This window comes from Haemaphysalis longicornis, unplaced genomic scaffold (assembly GCF_048455015.1).
Source record: "Haemaphysalis longicornis isolate Haplotype H1 unplaced genomic scaffold, Haemaphysalis longicornis Haplotype H1 scaffold_2, whole genome shotgun sequence".
NCBI lineage: Eukaryota > Metazoa > Arthropoda > Arachnida > Ixodida > Ixodidae > Haemaphysalis > Haemaphysalis longicornis.
The window spans coordinates 106160994-106182638 of NW_027526295.1; the positions used below are offsets into that span (position 1 = coordinate 106160994).

General features: G+C 49.7%; 1 protein-coding gene across 1 annotated transcript in view; it reads right to left on the reverse strand.

The window, feature by feature from the left end:
- The window catches only part of LOC144168214 (low-density lipoprotein receptor-related protein 3-like), a 34717-nt gene that overhangs the window by 10179 nt on the left and 2893 nt on the right, over nucleotides 1–21645 (reverse strand). The window contains exons 2-4 of the mRNA XM_077697248.1: nucleotides 9748–9971; nucleotides 6882–7069; nucleotides 508–644 (exon numbers count right to left, since the gene is read on the reverse strand). Of these exons, the coding sequence (XP_077553374.1) occupies nucleotides 508–644; nucleotides 6882–7069; nucleotides 9748–9971 (549 nt within the window). The remainder of the gene's footprint in view (nucleotides 1–507; nucleotides 645–6881; nucleotides 7070–9747; nucleotides 9972–21645) is intronic.

The following is a 21645-nucleotide window of genomic DNA, read 5'->3' on the forward strand; positions in this document are numbered from 1 at the left end:
CATGAATCCAGTGTCACGGATTGCCGCAAGAAAATAAGCACACAAGACATCGCAGCCCAAATTAAGAGAAAGCAAGTGGAGTTGGGCTGTATATATGAAAGTCGGTGTACTGACAAGCGGTGGACATGCTGCCAGAAGCCGCGAAAATCTGTTGAACAATCAGCTCTGGTAGATTTGAGTTACAAAGTTAACTGGCATAATATGTTTTAATTTTGAAAGAAATCACCTCGAAAACAAGAATACTGTTATGGAAAGACTTTCCAATAGCGTTTTTGGTAGTTCAAAAGAAAAATATATCATTACAGCCTCCATGGTGGATTTCAGGGACATCATGCGCTCGGGCTCGTTCTGTCCTTAACCGCGTGAAATTGACCAACCGACAAGGTTGTTACGGTGTGCATCTTAGTAAAGCAGCCTACCCGCAGGGTTCCGCCAGAAGCCATTAAGTGTCAACAAAAAGGCGTAATGGAGTGGAGCGTGATGTTGCTTTGTAGTGCATCTACTTACGGCAGTGCTCGCTACTGAGGTGCCTGGGCTCGTCGCTGTCGTCGCCGCAGTTGTTGATGCCGTTGCAGGTCCACTCTTGCGAGATGCACACTCCGCCCGTTGCGCACCGGAACATGTCGCTGGAGTCGCAGCGACGGCTGCCTGCGTGCGCACACGGTCATTGATTTCCCCTCCCTCCTCATCCGGGCTTTTTTAAATACTCTTTTACTCTTGCACTTTTTACTCTTTTTAAATTTTTTTACTCTTACACATTTTACTCTTTCTGACATTTTACTCTTACATTTTTTACTATTTACAACTTTTTACTCCTTTACATTTACTCTTTATTTTTTACTTTTGCACTTTTTACTCTTTTTTTACTATTTACTCTTACACTTTTACTCTTTTAGTACAGCTACTCTTTTTTTACTATTTACTCTTACACTTTTACTCTTTTAGTACAGCTGCCTTTGTATGACTGCACCTCAGGAATCGGTGGGGCTACGCGGCGTGCTCAAAGATGCTGTCAGTCACACGTTCGACGATAACACGCCTGTATGAGTGGAGGGCCACGAAACTACTATACTTCCGTGACCGTTAGATAACACAAAACTTGTAATGAGGGGTTTTGTCGTGTCTGGTCTAATAAATTTATTCTTGAAGTCCTGTGCCAGTTTCGCAGGGTATTTTTATGGTCCAGATATCCAGCCTCTTGTGGACCGGATGCTCGCACCACCTGCCTGCTTCAGCGGCTTGTGTCTTACTGATGGACTGTCATCCGATCAGGCAATCAAATTAAAAGTTTTTCGTGGATCTCCGTCTGCACAGGATCGTGCATCATCTAGAAAAATAAAGCGTTGACGTTTCATTCTCTGCACCTAACAAGATTTCCATGTTTTGTTCAGTGGTGAACTCCGGAATGAAGTCCCAAGTACGGTGCTCCAAAAAGCGTCGTGAGCAGTTCGTTGAATGCAGTGAAGATTTACAATGGATGCGTTATTCACTCTCTCCTCTTGACTTGCAGGTGAGTTATATCGAACAGAAGGGTACGTATATGTGCACAACAGGCTTAGGGGATACTTGTTAAGGCGGCCATGCAGACAAAATACAATTTTCAGATAACTTATTTCTCGGAAGTTTCAGAGAAACTCCAGAGAAATAATCGAGATATGATCCAGTGACCCCAGCCACTCTCCGGCGTCCGGTCTATGACCTCACAGAATATCTTTTGTGCGATTGGCGGTCGCCGACTAAAGCCATCGACGCGGACAAGAAACATGGCTGCTCGATTGTAGTGGGACCTCCAGTTTCCTTTGATCGTATCCCTCGAATGCTAACGTGCATTTAATACACTGCAGTTAAAACTCTGCTATGTTTTTAGTGCTGACCTCTATTGTGTCACTCCTGCCCATATTTCGTCACTACAGTGCTCTATTGTTTACACTTGTCAATGTTTTTTGTATTTCGGTTAAAAAACGTACTGCCATTGGTCTGAGGTGGTTACCAAAGCTAGCTCTTTCAAGTTAAGCAAAGCTGTATTTTTTAAATGCAGAGCATTTCTTAGCCTCGCCTCTTCCTGCGTCGGACGGCGTCCACAGCTCCGCGTCCGCAGCAGGTGCGCCTCTCCTCCTTCCCTCCTCTCTCTCAACAGCAGCTGGCGCGCGCATGCGTCGTAGTCAGCCCGTTCGCTCCGTCGCGGTCTCGGCGTAACAGGTGCGAGATAGCAGCGCGTTGGGGCGTGGAAGGGTGCGCGCTGCTTGCGCATGCGCGCTCTCCCCCCGTACTGCTCTCCCTCTACTGTGCGCGCTGCAAATATAAAGCGGCTAGCGGTCGCTCGTGCTTCAGTCCCTGCGTTGCTCCTTAATTCCTTCCTTGGTTGACGCTCGCTCCACCCTAACGCGACTTTACTCTCCTCTCTCTACCCCAAACCAACACCAACGCAACTACGACCCAACTACCCACCCTAACGCGACTTTACGCGGCGTTAACGACCCCCCGTGCTCTGCATTTACTCGTGTTCCCCTCGCGGGAAGGCGCGGGAATTTTTTTCTTCGTGGCCCATTTAAAAAGACTGTTGTACCGGGCCGTCTTTCTTTGCCCTTGATTACTTGTGCTTTTGCTCTACTCTTCGGAGAGTGCGTCGTCACCACAAAAGAGAAGGATAAGCATACAGATTTATCGCCTCAAAGAAAGGAAATTTATTGACTTCACGTCGCTACGTAGCGGACAGGAGGCTAAATATGAAGGTTTGTTCATTGAATTCCGCTCTGCCTTGCCATTGGCTGGTGCAGTGTGCGTATACAACGTCCTTCTTCGAATAACAGTGTAGTTGTATCAGTGCTGTCTCCTGTATTTGTTCGTTTCTGCATCCTTGTCTGAGAGCACTGCAACCCCTATACCTGAAATGCTTAGGAACGAGCCCACTAACCCGTCCGCTGCATTGGCGCGCTGATTGGTACATTCGTTGAAGAAATGTTCCCCGTATTTATTTTCTACCTCTTGCACGCTCACAGAGGTTGGCAGTGCCCTTTCTTTTTTTACACTTGAGCAATCTGTCTTCATCCAACTGTGGTGCACGCTGCTTTATCCGTTCCCGCTCATAAACCGATGTTATCGCAGCAGATCGCACGTAGCTTGGTACGTCGGGAGCCCTATCATGATATCTGTCCCAAGACGAAATATACCAACTAGACTGTACCAACTATACTATCTCAACTATATACTATAGAATATCGGAAGACTATACCAACTGGTCTCTAAAAAAGCATCTGTTAACAAAACGCACAATTACTCCGGCAAAGGTTTTACAAGCGGATGTAGTGCCAAACTTTAAATGCTTTGTATCCACGGTAGCAAATGGCCAGTGGGGCTGTGGGACTTTTGTCCAACATCGTTTCCTTTAAAAACGCCTACCAAATGACAAAGCAGCGCGGAATCGCCGCCTTCCTTCGTTAGCAGCAAGATAGAGCATCAATCCAACCTTCAGCCGACGAGGCCTGGTAGGGGTGTATTTTTAGGCGAAAGCTCCAGATGTACATGTTTCAAAAACGCGCATTGTGATATGCAGAAAAGCGTACAAAAATTATGGGGCTGCTCAAAACTTTCAAATAATGTGATGGCGAAAGCCTAGGTGCACCTTTTGTTGGTCCACTGGCACTGGGCGCTTCCAGAACGTTCTACGCCCCCCTCTCCGGCGGTGCTGTTTTATATCCCCGACGTGCGCTCCCTTACAACTGTTTCCTGCATACCTCAGGCGTTCCATGCAACACAAAAATCGGAAGACTTGCGCCTTAAAATAGTTGTAATGCACACTGAATCGCACATAGCATCAGGCAACGGGCAAACGTGCCACTCGGCTTCTTTCACAACCCCACTGCGCATGCGCAATCCCCTAGCGGCCAAGTCCCTAAGCAGTCCAGTAGGGGCAGCAGACGACATTCCCCACAGCTCCCGCACAAGCGGGAAGGGGTCGTGGTTGTATTTACATCGTTTGATTTTTTGTGTGTGCTCGTTGTGCGCGTAACAATGCCCACAACTTGTGCTGCGTTCCGCTGTAACTCGGAGTGCCGAAAAGGGAACGGTGTCGGCTTCTATCGCTTCCCGTCGGCCGCACGCGATCGGCTACGGTGGCTTGCGTCGCTCGTGTCGGCTCGGGTGATGGGAACTTTAGCCTTACTGGCGGATATTTGATCGCTGCTATCTGTGCAACTGCGAATGACAACCCGCAACACAACTTTTCACTACACTATCATCCCCTTTCTCGCATGTGGAACTCTAAGTTATAACTGCCGTTTGAGCGATCGGTGACCAAGACATCTGCGTAGCCTGTTTCGATGCTTCCGCGCAGGTATCGCCATCTCTCGGCCGCTCGGCGCACCGCGCGCCGCGGCGACCAGTCAGCGTAGGCTTGCATCGCGGCAGATATATCTGATCGCCGCTTTTAAAATAAGCCCTGACAACAATCCCTAGCACAATTTTTCACCACACTAACACCTACTTTTTCGCATGTGGAACTTTTTAGCGATCAGATTGATTCAGAAGAGCAGCAACAAGCGCGGTTGCTACCGTGGTCTGCGCCGGTTCGAGCCGCTGAGTGTTCCGAGCTGGCAGGCGCGGCCGGCGTGTGCGCGGACTGTTTCCGAAGGCAGAAAACGCTTCAAGATTGCTTGCTTTAACCATTTCTTGCGAACAAACGCGCAGAATCTACAAATTCAGCTCAGCGATCATCGTAGTTGACCATGGAGCAAAAGCAGTGGGCGGAGTGACGCCGACGACGCATCTCATGCGCTCATCGGGCCGTCTCAAATTCACGCGTACGACTAGTCGGGGCGACAGTCGTAACGATCAGTCGCATGCGAATCGCGTGTACCAATCGTACATGTGTCCAGCGCTCAAAGGCATTTTGCGAACTGCCGGCCTTTGTTGAGCTGGCGATCGCACTTCATGCCAGACGACTCCAAGTACTGCTCGCTCTGCTAATCGGACGGCACACGGATCTGACCGAGATTTCTCTGCCAGCCCTCATTCAGTGATAAGAAGCCGCCTGGTATTATGTGATGACCAGGGGCTGTCATCTTAAGGCGTTATAACATCAACACAGAAGGAAAATTTCGGCTGCTCCTTGCCGTAATGTGGTATTGCCGTGCATACAACGAGAACGCAGCCGGAGGAATCGCCGGCAAACCCTACAGCTTCAACTTCCGCTAGGCACGCTAGGTGGCAGCACACCGCAATGAAAGAGGCGGATTGCCGCAGTCACGACACCGAGACGCTCACACCAAGTGGGAACAAGCTTTTATTCGGCTTGTATGCTTAATTGGGCCACAAGCAGCTGAAAGTGTTCTGTCCAAGTTGAGGTACAGTTAGTCCCAGGTAGCTCGTGTTTATGGCTTCTGCTAACAACCCGCTAATTCCTGCCGCAGCCAAGTCAAGCCCAGCTGTGACCAGATACTGCAGATATATCATCCAGTTGGGACCAACTTGTGCCCTGCTATAGACAAGCCCTTAGGGAGAGAAGTTGCTAGAAACACCGATTGGTGATTGTTTATGACGTCACCTATACGTAATGATGACGTCACATGTTGCATAATTAGCACGACGTCACGCTTGTTTTTTTCTCCACAAATGTTTTTCCATCATCGCATAACGCAAGGCAGGACATGATCGCCGCCGTCTCTACACGCGAGCGGGCCAGTCGAGCTGGACGGGGAACAGCTGGGTGAACAGATAGAAGTGCTCCGCGCGATTGCTCCCTGGGACGACGTCCAGGTTCGTGTCACGAAGCCGGTCACGCGCCGACACACGAAAGGGGATCACACGGCCCAACGAACCGCCCTTGCTGAGAGGGCTGGCTTCCAGGACAACGCCATCTTTACGGACGCCGCCCAGGGGCGGTCGCTGCCGTCCGAAGACAGCAGCGCGCGGGACGCGCAGGCGTTTCACTACTGCCAAGAGCAACCTGTGAGGTCACTTGAACTGCAGGCCGTCCTTTATGCACCAGAGAAGTTGACTGAATGTGCAAGGACCGGCTCACTTTCTGTGCGACAGAAAACCTTCACCAAGTTTTACCCACTTACTGGACGCCCTAGAAGATCTGATGAAGACACCTAGAGCCGGAACTTTGGTGCACAACGTGAAAGTCGCTTGCGCAACCCTTCACGAGCTCTGCGGCGTGACGGTGTGGGTGGACTGAGTCCCGGGGCATGCGGGCGGCATCGGTAACGGCGCCGCCCATGACGCGGCGAGCGAGCTGGTACGTTTCCGCTCGGCCCCCCTTGACGTAGTCCCTCAGGCTCCGCTGCTCTTTGACCCGGACGAGGAACGCGAGCGGATAACGATGCAAGCCAAACGAGAACTGAGGACGAAGGTGCCGCACAATCCCTACCCACTTCCCAAAGTGCTTCCGCGCGGTGCGGAAGTGCTAATCTACAAGGCTATAGGACAGGTGCTGCCCTTACGGAAGATGTTCTGGCAAAGTGGCGAGCACACGCTGCCTCCAAGAGAACTCGTGGCGGTGACCCTCAGACGGAAAACACCGATCAAAACGAGGAGGGCGACCAGGCAGCCACTGCGAAGTGCTGCATTTGCCTCTCCAACGTTAAGGCCCCTACTGTGGGACTGCCCCGGCCTTTCACCGTTGAGGAGCGGGCGCAAGGGTGCCGGCGTTACCTCACTGGAGGAATGGACAACCCCGGCCCCCTCCTCACTTGGACACAGCGAGCACGATTCTTTCCTTGCGGGAGTTCGTGCGAGAGGCAGACCTGACCGTACGGCAATGACGGCCATCCCACTCCCTTTCCATTCTTCCCTCTTCCCCAACTAGGCTACCATTAATTCCAGATACCAGCTAGAACCACTTTCATTAATTCGTCATATATACACGTGCAGTATAGTACGCGTACTCGCCTTCTAAAAAGGCGGCCGTGAAGGCGATGTTGACGCCCGTGTAGCCGAGGTCGACCGGCGGCGTGACGCTGAGGTGCACGTGCACCACGCCGCGCGCCACGGCGTGCCTCGCTTCGGCCCCTTCCAGGGCGCAGCGGCGGTTCTTGAAGATCAGGGGCCGCCGGGGGCCTTCCTCTAGCTGCGTCAAGGCGGACTACGTTTAGCCGCTAAGTAGTTGGCGCTCCGTTTGACAACACAACGTGCAAAGCGCGAAATATTTCACGAGTGACACGACGAAGGGGCACGTGTGCGCGTGTGCGTGCGCGCGTGTTGTTTACCAGAGTCCCTCAAAGCATTGAGACAGACAGACAAAGAACTTTATTTAGGTCCTGAGGAACTCCATTGGACAGCCCCTCTCAGGGGGAGTCCGTGACAGTCGCGGGCCGCTGCCACGCAGGGACCGGAAGGCCGTGGCCCTCCGTCCTCTCGCAGTCCCTTTGGACAGCCCGAAGCTGAACCGAAAGGTCGCCGTTTTTGAGGGCTTAGGGACTCTGTCTTTACCTAATAAATCTATTATTTTGAAGTAGCGCTTGTCCGTGTCGCCCTTTAGTCGTCCCTCGTGAAGCATTTCGCGTTCTGCACGTTGTGAAATAGCTTCTACGTCCCCTACAGTGGTATATGTGGTTACAACCGGTGGCATACGAAGGGGGAATACATTTTGTTGGGGCCCAAGAAAAACAACGGAAGAATGAGAACACGATAAGAAAAAGAAAGGTCGAAAACAATTTTAAACGTAAAAAATACCAAAAAGTTCGGTACGAGTTGGTCGTATTTTACATATAACCTTAACAATGTTTTATTCATTTTTGTTTCTCTTCGGTGGCAGCGCAAAACGCCTGCATGATCATCGCGGTTAAAAGCAGACGCCGCGCAGAGCTTGTTCCGCAGCACCGCTCGTGCGGCAGAGCGATGTCTTTTTACAACTGCAGTAAATTGCCTAAGGTAAGCTAAGCTAAGCTAAGCTAAGCTAAGCTAGCCTAACATAACCTAATGTGTGATACTGCGGTGCGACCGGGAGCAAAACGCAAATGCGCCACGAGTAAGTAGGCATGTATACACGGGGCGGAGCGCTGAAGGCGGTGAGGTGCCCCTAGCTGAATTCCCTTCTCTCTTCCCCCTTCTTTCTTGGTAACTTGTATGTTCATCACTAGAGGTGCGCGAGCAGTGCAATTATTTCAGCGGCTCGAATGTACTTTGATTCGAATATATCTGTTAGTAGCAAGTGGTATACTGATAATAGTAATAGATAGCAATATTAATAGTGATAGCAACAGTAAGAGTAACAGTAATAGTGGTAACAATAAGTGATAGTAAGTCGTATACTGCAGCTGTGAGTCCCATTCTCAAGTTCCATATCTGTGGCCCTTTCTGTTAGGAGGTCACCAAAATGCAGCGCTTTAATTTATCTAAAAACACGATTCATTTAGGCCTGTGCAAAGGCCACACTCGCCTCACTCTCGCTGATTTGCGTTAGTCCAGATAACCGATAGCAAAAACTTTGTTAACTAATATCATTATGCGAATAAACATCACTTTGCTGCTGCTGACCACTGATATCACGTACAAACACTGCCAAATTTAAAAAAAAATGCAATGCCCTAGCGAATATAGTATTTGCGCCCGAGGCTCGTAAACGTTGCTTCCGCTCATCGTTCCTTAAAAAAAAAAAAAAAAAAAACTCCACATCGCAACTATAGTAAACTTAAAATTTTGAGAAAGGAGGGACAGAGTATACAAAGGCCCGACAATCTCGACATCGGAGAGCTACTTGTTGCAGAATCACTGGGGCGCTTCGCTTTACAGTCCCGGTCTCACCGCGGATAGCCCGCGGGTACTCCGAGGATTCCCGGAAGCCATAGGGATACATGGGAAAATCGGACGCCGGACTGCTCCTCGGGGAGTCCGCGGTAAGTCCGAGACTGAAAATTGAAGAGTCCCACTATACAAGCCGCTGCGTCAGTTGCTCCTCAGAAGCTAAAGCTAGCTGAGAGTGCGGGCTCTATTCTTTGTGGTTTAATTTTAACAGCGAAGCTGTTTAGCAAATCGTAACTTTTCGTGTCCGCAGTCAAAAATACCAAGAAAATGCCTAGCGCTCGTGCGTGCGTGCCTCGTGACGACCGCCCAGCGTCCCCTGCGCACGTTTGTCAAGACAAACATAACCACTTAGGCAGATCGGCCAAGATTGACCAAAAAATAAACTCCAAAGTTCATCCTAATCGTGGCAACACTTGTTCGGAACGAGCCCCTTCAAGGTGATGTCCAATGTTTATCACATCCAAAAAATGAAGAAAGCTCACACTTATAACCCCATTGATGGAGTAAAGGTCGTTGCGGCAGCTAAAAAGAAGCGAATCGGCTGCAATCGTGGATAGTGATGGTCATGAAGATTGCGTACAGCTTCGCTACCTTGAAGTCTTAAGCGTTAGTGTGAACTTACTATTTTTTTTTTAATGCAAGGGCTATGGAACGCGTCGCATATAATGGGAATTGAGCGAACACCGAGGTTTAGGTGCTCCGTGGTCGCTTTGTGCGGATGCCGGCCGGGTGCGTACTTTTGCAAAGTTTCAAAGTTAGTTTGCTTATTTCTCTCAGTCAGTACAGTACGTACACCACGGAATAGAGTTAAGAGAGAACGGGATCCCATCTCTAGTCAAGTTAAGTAAGTACTAAGTAACCCAGCCAAGTAAAGCCGTTGCGTTAGAAGCGAATGCTCGCAACAGAACTGTCCTTGCGCTTCGTGTCCTCTCCACTAAGCGCACCTCCATAAACTATACATACAAAGTGCGCAAAAACAAAAAAGCCTAGGTCTGCGCGCACCGCCACGTAATCGAGGCAGGTGCCGTTGCGGTCCCGGCGCAGGTTGAGCAGGCGCACGACCACGACCAGCGCCCCGGTGTCGCTGGTGACGGCGAAGCTGCAGTTGTGCGCCTCTGCCAGCGGGTACCGCAGGCCCACCACGGCTGACGACGGCGACGACGACTCGTCCAGCCGGAGACGCAGCACGCTGGACGCGTTCTCCCAGCACACGTCGCCGAACAGGTCTGCGGCGACAGTGCATGTCGCGTCTTTTGGAAGCGCATAGTAACGAATTTCGTTATAAGCGGTACTTCGTCGAAATAGAGGTTATTTGCTCTCCGTGCACTGCTGTTGGTACCGTGAAAAACTTGGAATAAAGCGAAAGTTCGAATGAAGTAATTTCGTAATAGCGAGGGCTTTAGCACGGAAAACTCTGGTTATAACGAAGTCGCTTTATTCCGAATCTCGCCTTATTTGAAGTGGTACCTGCATGCATGCTCAGTGCGGAGAATTGAGAGGAAACCATTTCCGCTTATAACGACGTTCCGTTTATAACGAAGTCTATTTTCAGTTCCTACAGGGCTAAACGAGGTTTCACTACGCATATGTATTTTATGCCCGTGTTCCAAAAAAAAAAAAAAAAACCACAACAGAATGTATGCGTTTTCTTTTTCTTTCTAGGCAGAACTAACATGGTCTCACGACACCAATTATCACCCACTCCCCCCCCCCCCCCCCCCGCCCCCCTTCTCCTACATACTCTTACCAGGGGATCGCACATTTTTCTGCCGATTCTTACGGGTATAAGAGAGATAATTTTTTAATGAGACAAAAGACGTCAGTCCTGCATAATGCTATGCTTGCTACTTCAGAAGGTTGGTGAACCATTAATGAAGGTTAACTGCGAACAGGAATAGTAATAATAAAAAAGAAACGTAGAAGGAAGAAAATCCATCAGACGAACTTACGCGCGCACATGTACAGAAAAAAAAAAAAATCAATGGAGGCAGTGACAAGCTGCGTTTAGTCCAGAGTCTCTAAGGAAACGGTCAGCAGCTTTAAAACCCGCACGTCGCACCGTCTTTGCTGTTTCAGCGGCCTAATATGTCCTTCATGCTGCGAATTCTTCCCAAAGTTTCCAACGTTCACTTTCCTGGCCGTTTCATGGATTACCGTCACATCCTAACCGGCACATTCACATGCGGCATACACTCAAATGTGTTTTGCAGCTTTCGTCAGCCTATCAACTTAGGTGCTCTACTATGCAAAAAACGGTAAAGCCATTCTGCACGTTATGCGCGGTCTTTAGTTAACACAACTATGCAATTTATGGTTCTGTTAAACACGTGAAGAGCGCGAGCACGCGCTGCGACGAAATGAAATAAAACCCCGTGGTGCACGTTTCGATCCTAAAAATGGCGTTCTCCATTTTGAAAATCCTTCAAACATTGTTTCAAAAAATTGACAAAGTTGAGAGAAGCGCGAAAACAACAGTGCTTCCATCCTTCGCTGAAAGTGCGTTCAATCGATCGCTAAGCCTTCAAAGACCCAAATTGCAAACGAACGAACCCGTGCGATGATTTTTCGCGCACTAAGTAAGCGCGTCTACGAACGATCTAAATGTGTACCTATGCGTGGTTTATGAGATAAAGGTATACTATTGTGCACCCTCTTCGTGATCGATGCGTGCATTGTCTTATACCTAGAACCGCTCCTTTTTCGCGATTTTCAAGTAACCGTTTTGGCACAATGGAAGCTCGGTTTCACGCACGCGCCGTGTTATCCAGATATCTTATCAGAGCTTCTTGGTCGACCAACTGGTTTATGGGGAAATTAATTAGTTTTTTTTTTTTTTTTTTTGACAAAACACCATCGGTCTCACCAAGAAAGCTCTCGCTTTAAAAAAAAATGCCTGATCATAGTGCTACGTAAAGTTTGTTTTTCCACGTCAAGACTTATCCTGCGGAGAAGCCAGCTTTGGTGAACGCAGAGAGCTGCGTCTGCGAATCGTATTACCGTATTTACTCGATTTTAAGTACCCCATTTTTTTTCTACGATCGCGATGCCCAAAGTGAGGGGGTGCTCAAATTAAGAAAAAAACTAAATTAACCCCCCCTCCCCCCTTTCATACCCTCGACACTTGTTTTCGCCGCCGTATCTCCACGAGACGGGCGCAATGAATAATGGGTTGTTTGGCAAATATTTTCAAAAGAAAAATAGGTACAGACAGTGAATCCATCGCTTACGTCTGATACTCAGTCACCCTCACTACCATTTGAGTCCGCTGTGCCGCATGGGCCGCCACTCCCCGCATCCCCAGCCGGTCGTTTTCTGTTCTGCTGAAGTGGTTTGTAGTTGAAAACTTCGTAAATGACTCGGCCACAACGTCAACTCGGGCCCGCTTGTACGCGTCTGAAATCCACATTGCCATGGTTGTTTAGAAAAAGGTACGTGGTGCTTAGATTCGCGCGTAACCTTTTTTTTTCATTTGTTTCCCCCGAAAGTAAGGGGAGGGTACTTAGAATCGGGGGGTGCTTAGAATCGCAAAAATACGGTAATAGCGATTCCACAGAGTATGTGGGGTCGGAAGCGGGAGACTCCTAATGGCAAACCCCTGCACTATATATCACCCGCCTCATGAGAGCTGAATAAAATGGACGTTCCCATCTCAGTCCCGGACGCGCTGAAATCGGACAGCTTCCGGCAATTAACGCGTATACGGCGTTTCGTGCAAATGTGGTTGGTGGGACTGCATCCCAAAACTAAGGAGAGTAACCTTGGAGGAGGAAAATATGACAGCTAGGCATTGGGCTTTTGTGTAATAAAAGGACTAAAAGAGAAACATGCCAAAACAACGTGAAAAAATCCCAGATTCCGCCTTTGCGCGCCTAGAACTATCATAACTGAAGCTGGCAAGTGGCTAAAATATCCGGGAGAAATCGCAGAAACAAGAGGGAGTGCTCCATAAAACTGCACGGCCAACAAGTGGCGAGTGTGACGGAATCCTGTCTGGCCGGGATAACACCTTTCAAACACAAGAGGTGCTGACAAGTTCAAAAAAATAATACCTAAACAGCGCTAAAGGCGAGTCAAGAGCGCAGCTAGGGAGTCGGGACACAAGACGAGCGCTAACTGCACGTTTTATCCAGACAGAAAAGAACACAAAAAAAAAATCGCGCCGAATTAAACATTCAGAGCCTGACTAACACATTAAGTTGTTGTGTTCCTCTGCTCTTGTCTCGCTTTCTGCGCTGTTTAACTATGATTCTGAACCAACTGGCCCAATTTTCTATTTTGCTGCAGTAAAAAAATAAAATCGTTCTTGACGTTTTGGGTTCCAGCATGGAAGCATATTGCTCGCAAAATTTGTGAAGGAGGCTTCCGTCTTATAACGGAAACGCCAAGAACGTCTTTTTAGTGGTCTGTGCCTCTTGCGCACGAAAAGAAAAATAATCAAAGGTAAACACGCGAAGCTTCATAGCAAACACGTAATGCACTACAACAACTGAGGCTGAGCTTCATCCAACGCACCTTATAAGTACATCTATGTTTAATGTTGCTTCTATTTATATAACCTACGTTTCTTTTATTTTAAATTTAAGTTTCATTTATATATTTAATGATGCTTATATTTATCAACATTTGTTATTTTTATATTTATATTTTTCTACAATCCGACTATCATCGTACTGCCAGCGTATACCCTCCAAGAAGATTTCTCTAAACTTGCCTCTGCTTTCGTTACGTAGGAAATTGTCTGGCCTCAGTTTATTTCACAAAAATTATTGTCACAACCCGAGTCTTAAACATGAACTGCTTTCCGCACCCGCACACTTATCTGCGCGTACTGATCACGCAAACAAAGTTAACATCCCTTTAATTTTGCCCGCACGAATTCGTTCTGTCCCTCTTTTCTTGTAAAGACGTCTAAAGGATAGAATGACCTGCCATCCTCAATTGCAACCCTTGCTAATACCCTGGCTTTTAAAACCGCTGCGGAGAATTTCTATCGACCTCATTCATTGTATTTTTGAATATTGTATAATATTGTGGTACCTTGTGTGACGTGTTTTTGTTTTTTCAGTTTTTATGTTGTATGCATTGCTGCCATTGTATGTCCAATTTCGCACGTATTTAAAAGTCTTTTTATTGCAATATTTAAGCTAATAACCACTCCGTTATGTAACACCGTACGGGCCCTGAAGGTATTTAAATAAATAAATAAATAAATAAATAAATAAATAAATAAATAAATAAATAAATAAATAAATAAATAAATAAATAAATAAATAAATAAATAAATAAATAAATAAATAAATAAATAAATAAATAAATAAATAAATAAATAAATTTTAAACAAGAATAACGCTTACGAGCGCGTTCCCGCATAACCGCCTGCTCTCGGCTAAACGAATCACCCGTGGCCTACCCGTGGGACTGCGAACCTAAAGCTGGCGTTTAGCGCACACACGCACATCGCACGTTCAAGTAAGTTATTTTGAGCTTCGCTTGAAAAACTACGCGAGCGTGACCAACTCGCATCACAGTTCACAAGTAATCGTTAGCAAACGTTAGCAAACGTTCAGACGGCTAGCACTCTGAACGAGTAAGAACAACTTTCCGCCCCTCTTTCGGCGTGACCTGTCTTTCCTCTTCGCCCACCAGCTGCTGGGCCATCGTCGCCTGTACACCTCCCACCACGCCATCTATCCTCCTTGCTACTCTGTCCTTCCCTTTTCGGCGAGGCTTAACGCAAAGATGGCGTAATCCCGAGCTCCAGCGGCGTTGGTGGTCCGGGAGGCGTGATCATTTGGGCAGAGGCGACCAGCGGCCTTCGCGCGGCCAGAAGCAAAGGGGGAATGGTAATCGCGAGTGTAGCCATAGACAATGCCGAATACAACAAATATTGGCAAAACATGCGTTCATATCCTCTCACTTCTCTTGAAGGTATGGAAGCTTAAATCTGGAAAAAGCGGTATGAAGGGGCTTTAGGTGTAGACAGGAATATACACGTGAAGCGGGCCAAGAATTTAAAACCCGCAAAGCCATCACATTAAACCTGCTTGCATAAGATGAAGCCAGCCAGTTCTGGCACTTCCGACGGGATGACGCCTTTGAGTGGATGATTCCCGCGAAATCTCTCCGCCCACGCCTGTATAACGTAAGTTCTGCGCTTTCGTTTATATTGCCGCGAACTAGGCATTGAGTTTGTTTGTTTATGTTTTGTTTTACTGCCCGGCCGTGCCCGGCTGTGTTATCTGTGTCCCAAGTTAATTGTGATCACCTCCGGGTTAATTTTGACCACCTGGGTATCTTAAACGTGCGCCGAAATCTCCACATACGGGCGTTTGCGATTTCCGCCTCCGCCAGAAAAACAGCCACCGCGTCCGGGATCGAGCCCTCGTCCTTAGAAGAATAACGCCATACTGAGTCACCGCGACGGGCAGATCTCGTGTGGGCTGTGTGCAATTGATCTACAGAGCCACCAAGAATGTAGTTTCCACTCACGCGTGTTCTCCCAGCATCGGGCATGCTGTACAAGTACGAAAACCAGAAGCGGGAGTGGGGTCCACTTCAGCTGTTCCATCGGACGAGCCAAAGCCTCGTTGGCGATGGGGCTGTCCGAACGCGGCTTGGCTCGTTAGGCTGTGGACCTGTGGACAATCTACTACTCAACTGTGCTAGTGTGTCGCGCGCACAGACCGACGGTAAGACACAACTGCAGGGGTGGCGACGCCACTACAGACGTTAAAGAGTACGGCGCCCCGCCTGGCTGACCTCACCTGTTCATTAAAGATGTTTATCTCTCTCTACGGCATCCGAGGCAGAATGACGGCGGTAATAAACACGCGAGCGAGAGAGAATAACTTTTCAACACGAAAGTGTTAAAAAGTTATTCCCTGATTCACGAAGATTTCACTGGCGTCACATCCGTCTCGGAAATGGCGCCAGTACAACGAAGCAATTGCGGTCTGTAAAGGGTGCACCCCGGCACAAAGGGTCGTCTTGCGGCGAAGCAACCTTTAGCACCAAAGAGTACGTTATACGTAAGGTTGTTTGTTTTCGGGATTTATATTCACGAAAGTGTTTTATGCCGAGATACCCCAAGATTCCACTGACGTCATATCCGTCACGGAAATGACGCCAGTACACCTTCGCCGAAGCGACCCGCCAGCAGGACGTCGCTCGCCAAGCACACCCGCAAGACAGCCGCCGACCCGCAGGTCATGCTCAGCTGCAGATTTCGCTGCACATTTCACTTTCGCGTTTTACTGATTCCTATGACAGAGAAATCAACCACAGTTTTTTTTAAAGGGATCGGCCTCAGTTAAGGAGGGTTGCCGTATCCGTCCAGGATTAACCTCGTGGCGACCTCCTGAGAGGCCAGAGAGTTCACGTGCCGGGCACGGGGAGCCAGCCACTACTTAGATGTTGAACGGGGAATATAATGGGTGGATGAGTGGCGTAGTAAGCGAGCGTGGCGTATTGAAAGCTAATGCGTGCAGTGTGTGCATCCAGACTACTGGGGTACTCGCCTTCCCCATGGCGATGGTGATACGGCGAAACCCTTTACAAATGGCGAGTGAAGATGGTATAGACCGTACCAGATCTCTACAAATACCGATAAAAAACATTAGTTGTATGACTATGTGGGTAACCAGGGAAGTCGATCAGCTGTTTAGCACACAGAGCTGACACTGAATTCTGGCCTGAAACTGGCTGCCGAGAAATGCGCGCGGAGCGAGCAGCCTCAATTCCCTTCTCTGGAGGAAGGGAGCGCCTGTGATTGGCTTGATGCGGCGCGTAACCTGTAAGAGTAGCCGCCATCTGCGGGCGAGGAGAGTCAGCTGTGGTCGAGGAGGAATGGGAGATGGATGACGGGGAGGAAGAGGGTTTTGGCTTACAGCGACAACACCGACGGCACAAGTCAGCCAATTCAAGATTGTGGCTTTGTTCCTTCGGCATGCCAAGGAACTTATGCAGTTTTGTAATTAACTTGTTTCCCAGTCATCACGCAACTGCACCGACCGGCTTCGTAGTCGGCCGCCCGTGCGCACACCAAAACACGAATGTTCGTTGCCTGAGCGCCAGCCCCCTGGTTCCCGCGGACCGTTTCCTGTCCTTCTCGTGTTCCTGCGGGCCCCCGCACAACCTCCGGCGACATCTCTGAGAACGCCGGGGAATGTCTTTGCGGCCGGGCGGCAGATGAAGGTTGGGGGAGAGCATCTCGGGGAGGCACGCTGAGGCGATACCCACAAGCTTCGCTTGAAAAGCCACCGCCCCAGAGCTGCACAGCATGAACTCCCATATAGCTGTGAGCGTTCCATAGCGCGTGCCTCAGAAATGAAATGCAAAGAACAGGGGCGCGCGCTGCTAGGCAACCCTTGGGCAAGCGCAGAGACACGTGAAAAAGCAGAGTGCGGCATGTGTTCCGTTACAGCTCTCATCACGCCGAGCTTCGCACTCCAGCCGCTTCTGCTCCTCACAGGGTTTCACACAGTGGTAATATTGTGTGAAACCCTGGGATAATATTGCGCCCCAATAATTATCATGAGACGCTGTCTTAATTGGGTACGGTGAACTAGTACGTACTACGGGCACTCACTGTTCCGCGGGCCCGTGTTGCTGTTGAGGCGAGGCTCATCTCTCTATAAATAAATATAGGCCCTCCCTCAAACAACGCTGTGCTGCTCCTCTCGGCCAGCGGCGCAGCAATCACCGTCCAGCGACAACGACCTGCAGCCTACAGTTCAGCGGGGTCCGCCTTCGCATTTAAATCTCGAATAATAGCTAGGTACTGCTGTGGCGACCTCGGAGTTTTAAAGCGAAGATTTATGTGGCTGGGTTTCCGTGAATTCTTCCTGTGCGCGGGCAAAAATGCCTAGCGGCAAAGCTAATTCATTATTGGATTTTTTTTTTTTTTCACTTCGAGCCGAATTGCAGCTTGGGAAACCGTGAAACCAATGGCTTCTCGCCTCGGTGCTGAGTAGACAAAGAAGTCACACAAGTCCAGGACCGCACAGGAAGCCGACAAATGAAGCCGCACAGACCGAGCTTCTTCATCTACACGTGCGGCTGGTTGTCTGCCAGCAACATGGCGATGTGTGATGGCACATGCCCATTATGAGGCCTAGCCCGCTGTTCCTGATTAATGCATGCCGCTTTAACTCATTACAACTGCTTCCCTGGGGAATAAAGCGCCATTCTGGCGGCTCACAAGGCAAACGTCACTAGGGGATTATTGGAAATGCTCGGCAGGAAACGGCTACGACTATTAACAATAGAACTCTTGTGATCGAGACTTTTCGTTCGTCCGCTGTAGGTCGTGCGTCACGCAGGGGGTTGGAGCAGGTTCTTATAGAGTTACTGTATATGCTCCATGTATACAGTAACTCTACGTTCCCCGACCAGCCGCCGCCATCTATCGGTGGATCTTGGATCCACCGATAGAGGGCGCAGTCGTCTCGCAGGGGCGGGATCCTCTCTAGGGAAGAAAGAGAGGAGGACGGCTCCCGCCTTTGACGTTTGCCGATTTATTTGCGCAAACCGTAGAATTTTCGCGGCGGCGGCGCTCCTGTTCTCGGGCGAGCGACCGTTTACGTTCGTGCCGACACATACAGCTCCGCTGTTCCAGCAGATTTCACACTGGGTGGAACTGGGTTTAATTTTTGTTTTATGACCCGCCGCGGTGGCTCAGTGGCTAAGGCGTTGCGCTGCTGAGCACGAGGTCGCGGGTTCGATTCCCGGCCGCGGCGGCCGCTTTTCTGATTGAGGCGAAAAGCAAAAACGCCCGTGTGTACGACATTTCGGCGCACGTTAAAGATCCCCAGGTGGTCAAAATTAATCCGGAGCCCTCCACTACGGCACAGGGTACGAAGTCAGCTACTGAGAACTAATTATGACGAGTAAATGAAACTGCATGGGCGTAATGATATAGCCGTTTTAACGGACAGTTGTCACATGAGTTTTGTTGAGAAAGTTTTGATAAAGCAAGAGTTACAGCCAGCCGTCTTCTGTAACCATGCATACTCTGGTCGTAGATAACGACGTATTGACAGCAGACGGGAATTTTGTAACGTTTGCATTTTCTCTGTGAACTCATTTTGACAAGTAAAGATTGATGATTGATTGTAGGGTTTTAACGCGCCGACGCAACGCAGGCGATGAGGCGCGCCGTAGTGGAGGGCTCCGGATTAATTTTGACCACCTGGGGATCTTTAACGTGCGCCTAAATGTCGTACACACGGGCGTTTTTGCTTTTCGCCTCCATCAGAAAAGCGGCCGCCGCGGCCGGGAATCTTACCCGCGTCCTTGGGCTCACTCAGCCTTAACCACTGAGCCACCGCGGCGGGTCTTGACAAGAAAACTCGGAGATAGAGTCGTCTTAACGGCCAGCTATCACGTAATTCTTTTGGAGAAATATTTCATAAAACAAAACTTGATTGATTGATTGATTGATTGTAGGGTTTTAACGCGCCGACGCAACGCAGGCGATGAGGCGCGCCGTAGTGGAGGGCTCCGGATTAATTTTGACCACCTGGGGATCTTTAACGTGCGCCGAAATGTCGTACACACGGGCGTTTTGCTTTTCGCCTCCATCAGAAAAGCGGCCGCCGCGGCCGGGAATCTAACCCGCGTTCTTGGGCTCACTCAGCCTTAACCACTGAGCCACCGCGGCGGGTCTTGACAAGAAAACTCGGAGATAGAGTCGTCTTAACGGCCAGCTATCACGTAATTCTTTTGGAGAAATATTTCATAAAACAAAAATTGATTGCTTGATTGATTGATTGTAGGGTTTTAACGCGCCGACGCAACGCAGGCGATGAGGCGCGCCGTAGTGGAGGGCTCCGGATTAATTTTGACCACCTGGGGATCTTTAACGTGCGCCGAAATGTCGTACACACGGGCGTTTTTGCTTTTCGCCTCCATCAGAAAAGCGGCCGCCGCGGCCGGGAATCTAACCCGCGTCCTTGGGCTCACTCAGCCTTAACCACTGAGCCACCGCGGCGGGTCTTGACAAGAAAACTCGGAGATAGAGTCGTCTTAACGGCCAGCTATCACGTAATTCTTTTGGAGAAATATTTCATAAAACAAAAATTGATTGATTGATTGTAGGGTTTTAACGCGCCGACGCAACGCAGGCGATGAGGCGCGCCGTAGTGGAGGGCTCCGGATTAATTTTGACCACCTGGGGATCTTTAACGTGCGCCGAAATGTCGTACACACGGGCGTTTTTGCTTTTCGCCTCAATCAGAAAAGCGGCCGCCGCGGCCGGGAATCGAACCCGCGACCTCGTGCTCAGCAGCGCAACGCCTTAGCCACTGAGCCACCGCGGCGGGTCATAAAACAAAAATTAAACCCAGTTCCACCCAGTACGAAATCTGCTGGAACAGCGGAGCTGTATGTGTCGGCACGAACGTAAACGGTCGCTCGCCCGAGAACAGGAGCGCCGCCGCCGCGAAAATTCTACGGTTTGCGCAAATAAATCGGCAAACGTCAAAGGCGGGAGCCGTCCTCCTCTCTTTCTTCCCTAGAGAGGATCCCGCCCGTGCGAGACGACTGCGCCCTCTATCGGTGGATCCAAGATCCACCGATAGATGGCGGCGGCTGGTCGGGGAACGTAGAGTTACTGTATACATGGAGCATATACAGTAACTCTATAAGAACCTGCTCCAACCCCCTGCGTGACGCACGACCTACAGCGGACGAACGAAAAGTCTCGATCACAAGAGTTCTATTGTTAATAGTCGTAGCCGTTTCCTGCCGAGCATTTCCAATAATCCCCTAGTGACGTTTGCCTTGTGAGCCGCCAGAATGGCGCTTTATTCCCCAGGGGGGCAGTTGTAATGAGTTAAAGCGGCATGCATTAATCAGGAACAGCGGGCTAGGCCTGCCATCACACATCGCCATGTTGCTGGCAGACAACCAGCCGCACGTGTAGATGAAGAAGCTCGGTCTGTGCGGCTTCATTTGTCGGCTTCCTGTGCGGTCCTGGACTTGTGTGACTTCTTTGTCTACTCAGCACCGAGGCGAGAAGCCATTGGTTTCACGGTTTCCCAAGCTGCAATTCGGCTCGAAGTGAAAAAAAAAAAAAAATCCAATAATGAATTAGCTTTGCCGCTAGGCATTTTTGCCCGCGCACAGGAAGAATTCACGGAAACCCAGCCACATAAATCTTCGCTTTAAAACTCCGAGGTCGCCACAGCAGTACCTAGCTATTATTCGAGATTTAAATGCGAAGGCGGACCCCGCTGAACTGTAGGCTGCAGGTCGTTGTCGCTGGACGGTGATTGCTGCGCCGCTGGCCGAGAGGAGCAGCACAGCGTTGTTTGAGGGAGGGCCTATATTTATTTATAGAGAGATGAGCCTCGCCTCAACAGCAACACGGGCCCGCGGAACAGTGAGTGCCCGTAGTACGTACTAGTTCACCGTACCCAATTAAGACAGCGTCTCATGATAATTATTGGGGCGCAATATTATCCCAGGGTTTCACACAATATTACCACTGTGTGAAACCCTGTGAGGAGCAGAAGCGGCTGGAGTGCGAAGCTCGGCGTGATGAGAGCTGTAACGGAACACATGCCGCACTCTGCTTTTTCACGTGTCTCTGCGCTTGCCCAAGGGTTGCCTAGCAGCGCGCGCCCCTGTTCTTTGCATTTCATTTCTGAGGCACGCGCTATGGAACGCTCACAGCTATATGGGAGTTCATGCTGTGCAGCTCTGGGGCGGTGGCTTTTCAAGCGAAGCTTGTGGGTATCGCCTCAGCGTGCCTCCCCGAGATGCTCTCCCCCAACCTTCATCTGCCGCCCGGCCGCAAAGACATTCCCCGGCGTTCTCAGAGATGTCGCCGGAGGTTGTGCGGGGGCCCGCAGGAACACGAGAAGGACAGGAAACGGTCCGCGGGAACCAGGGGGCTGG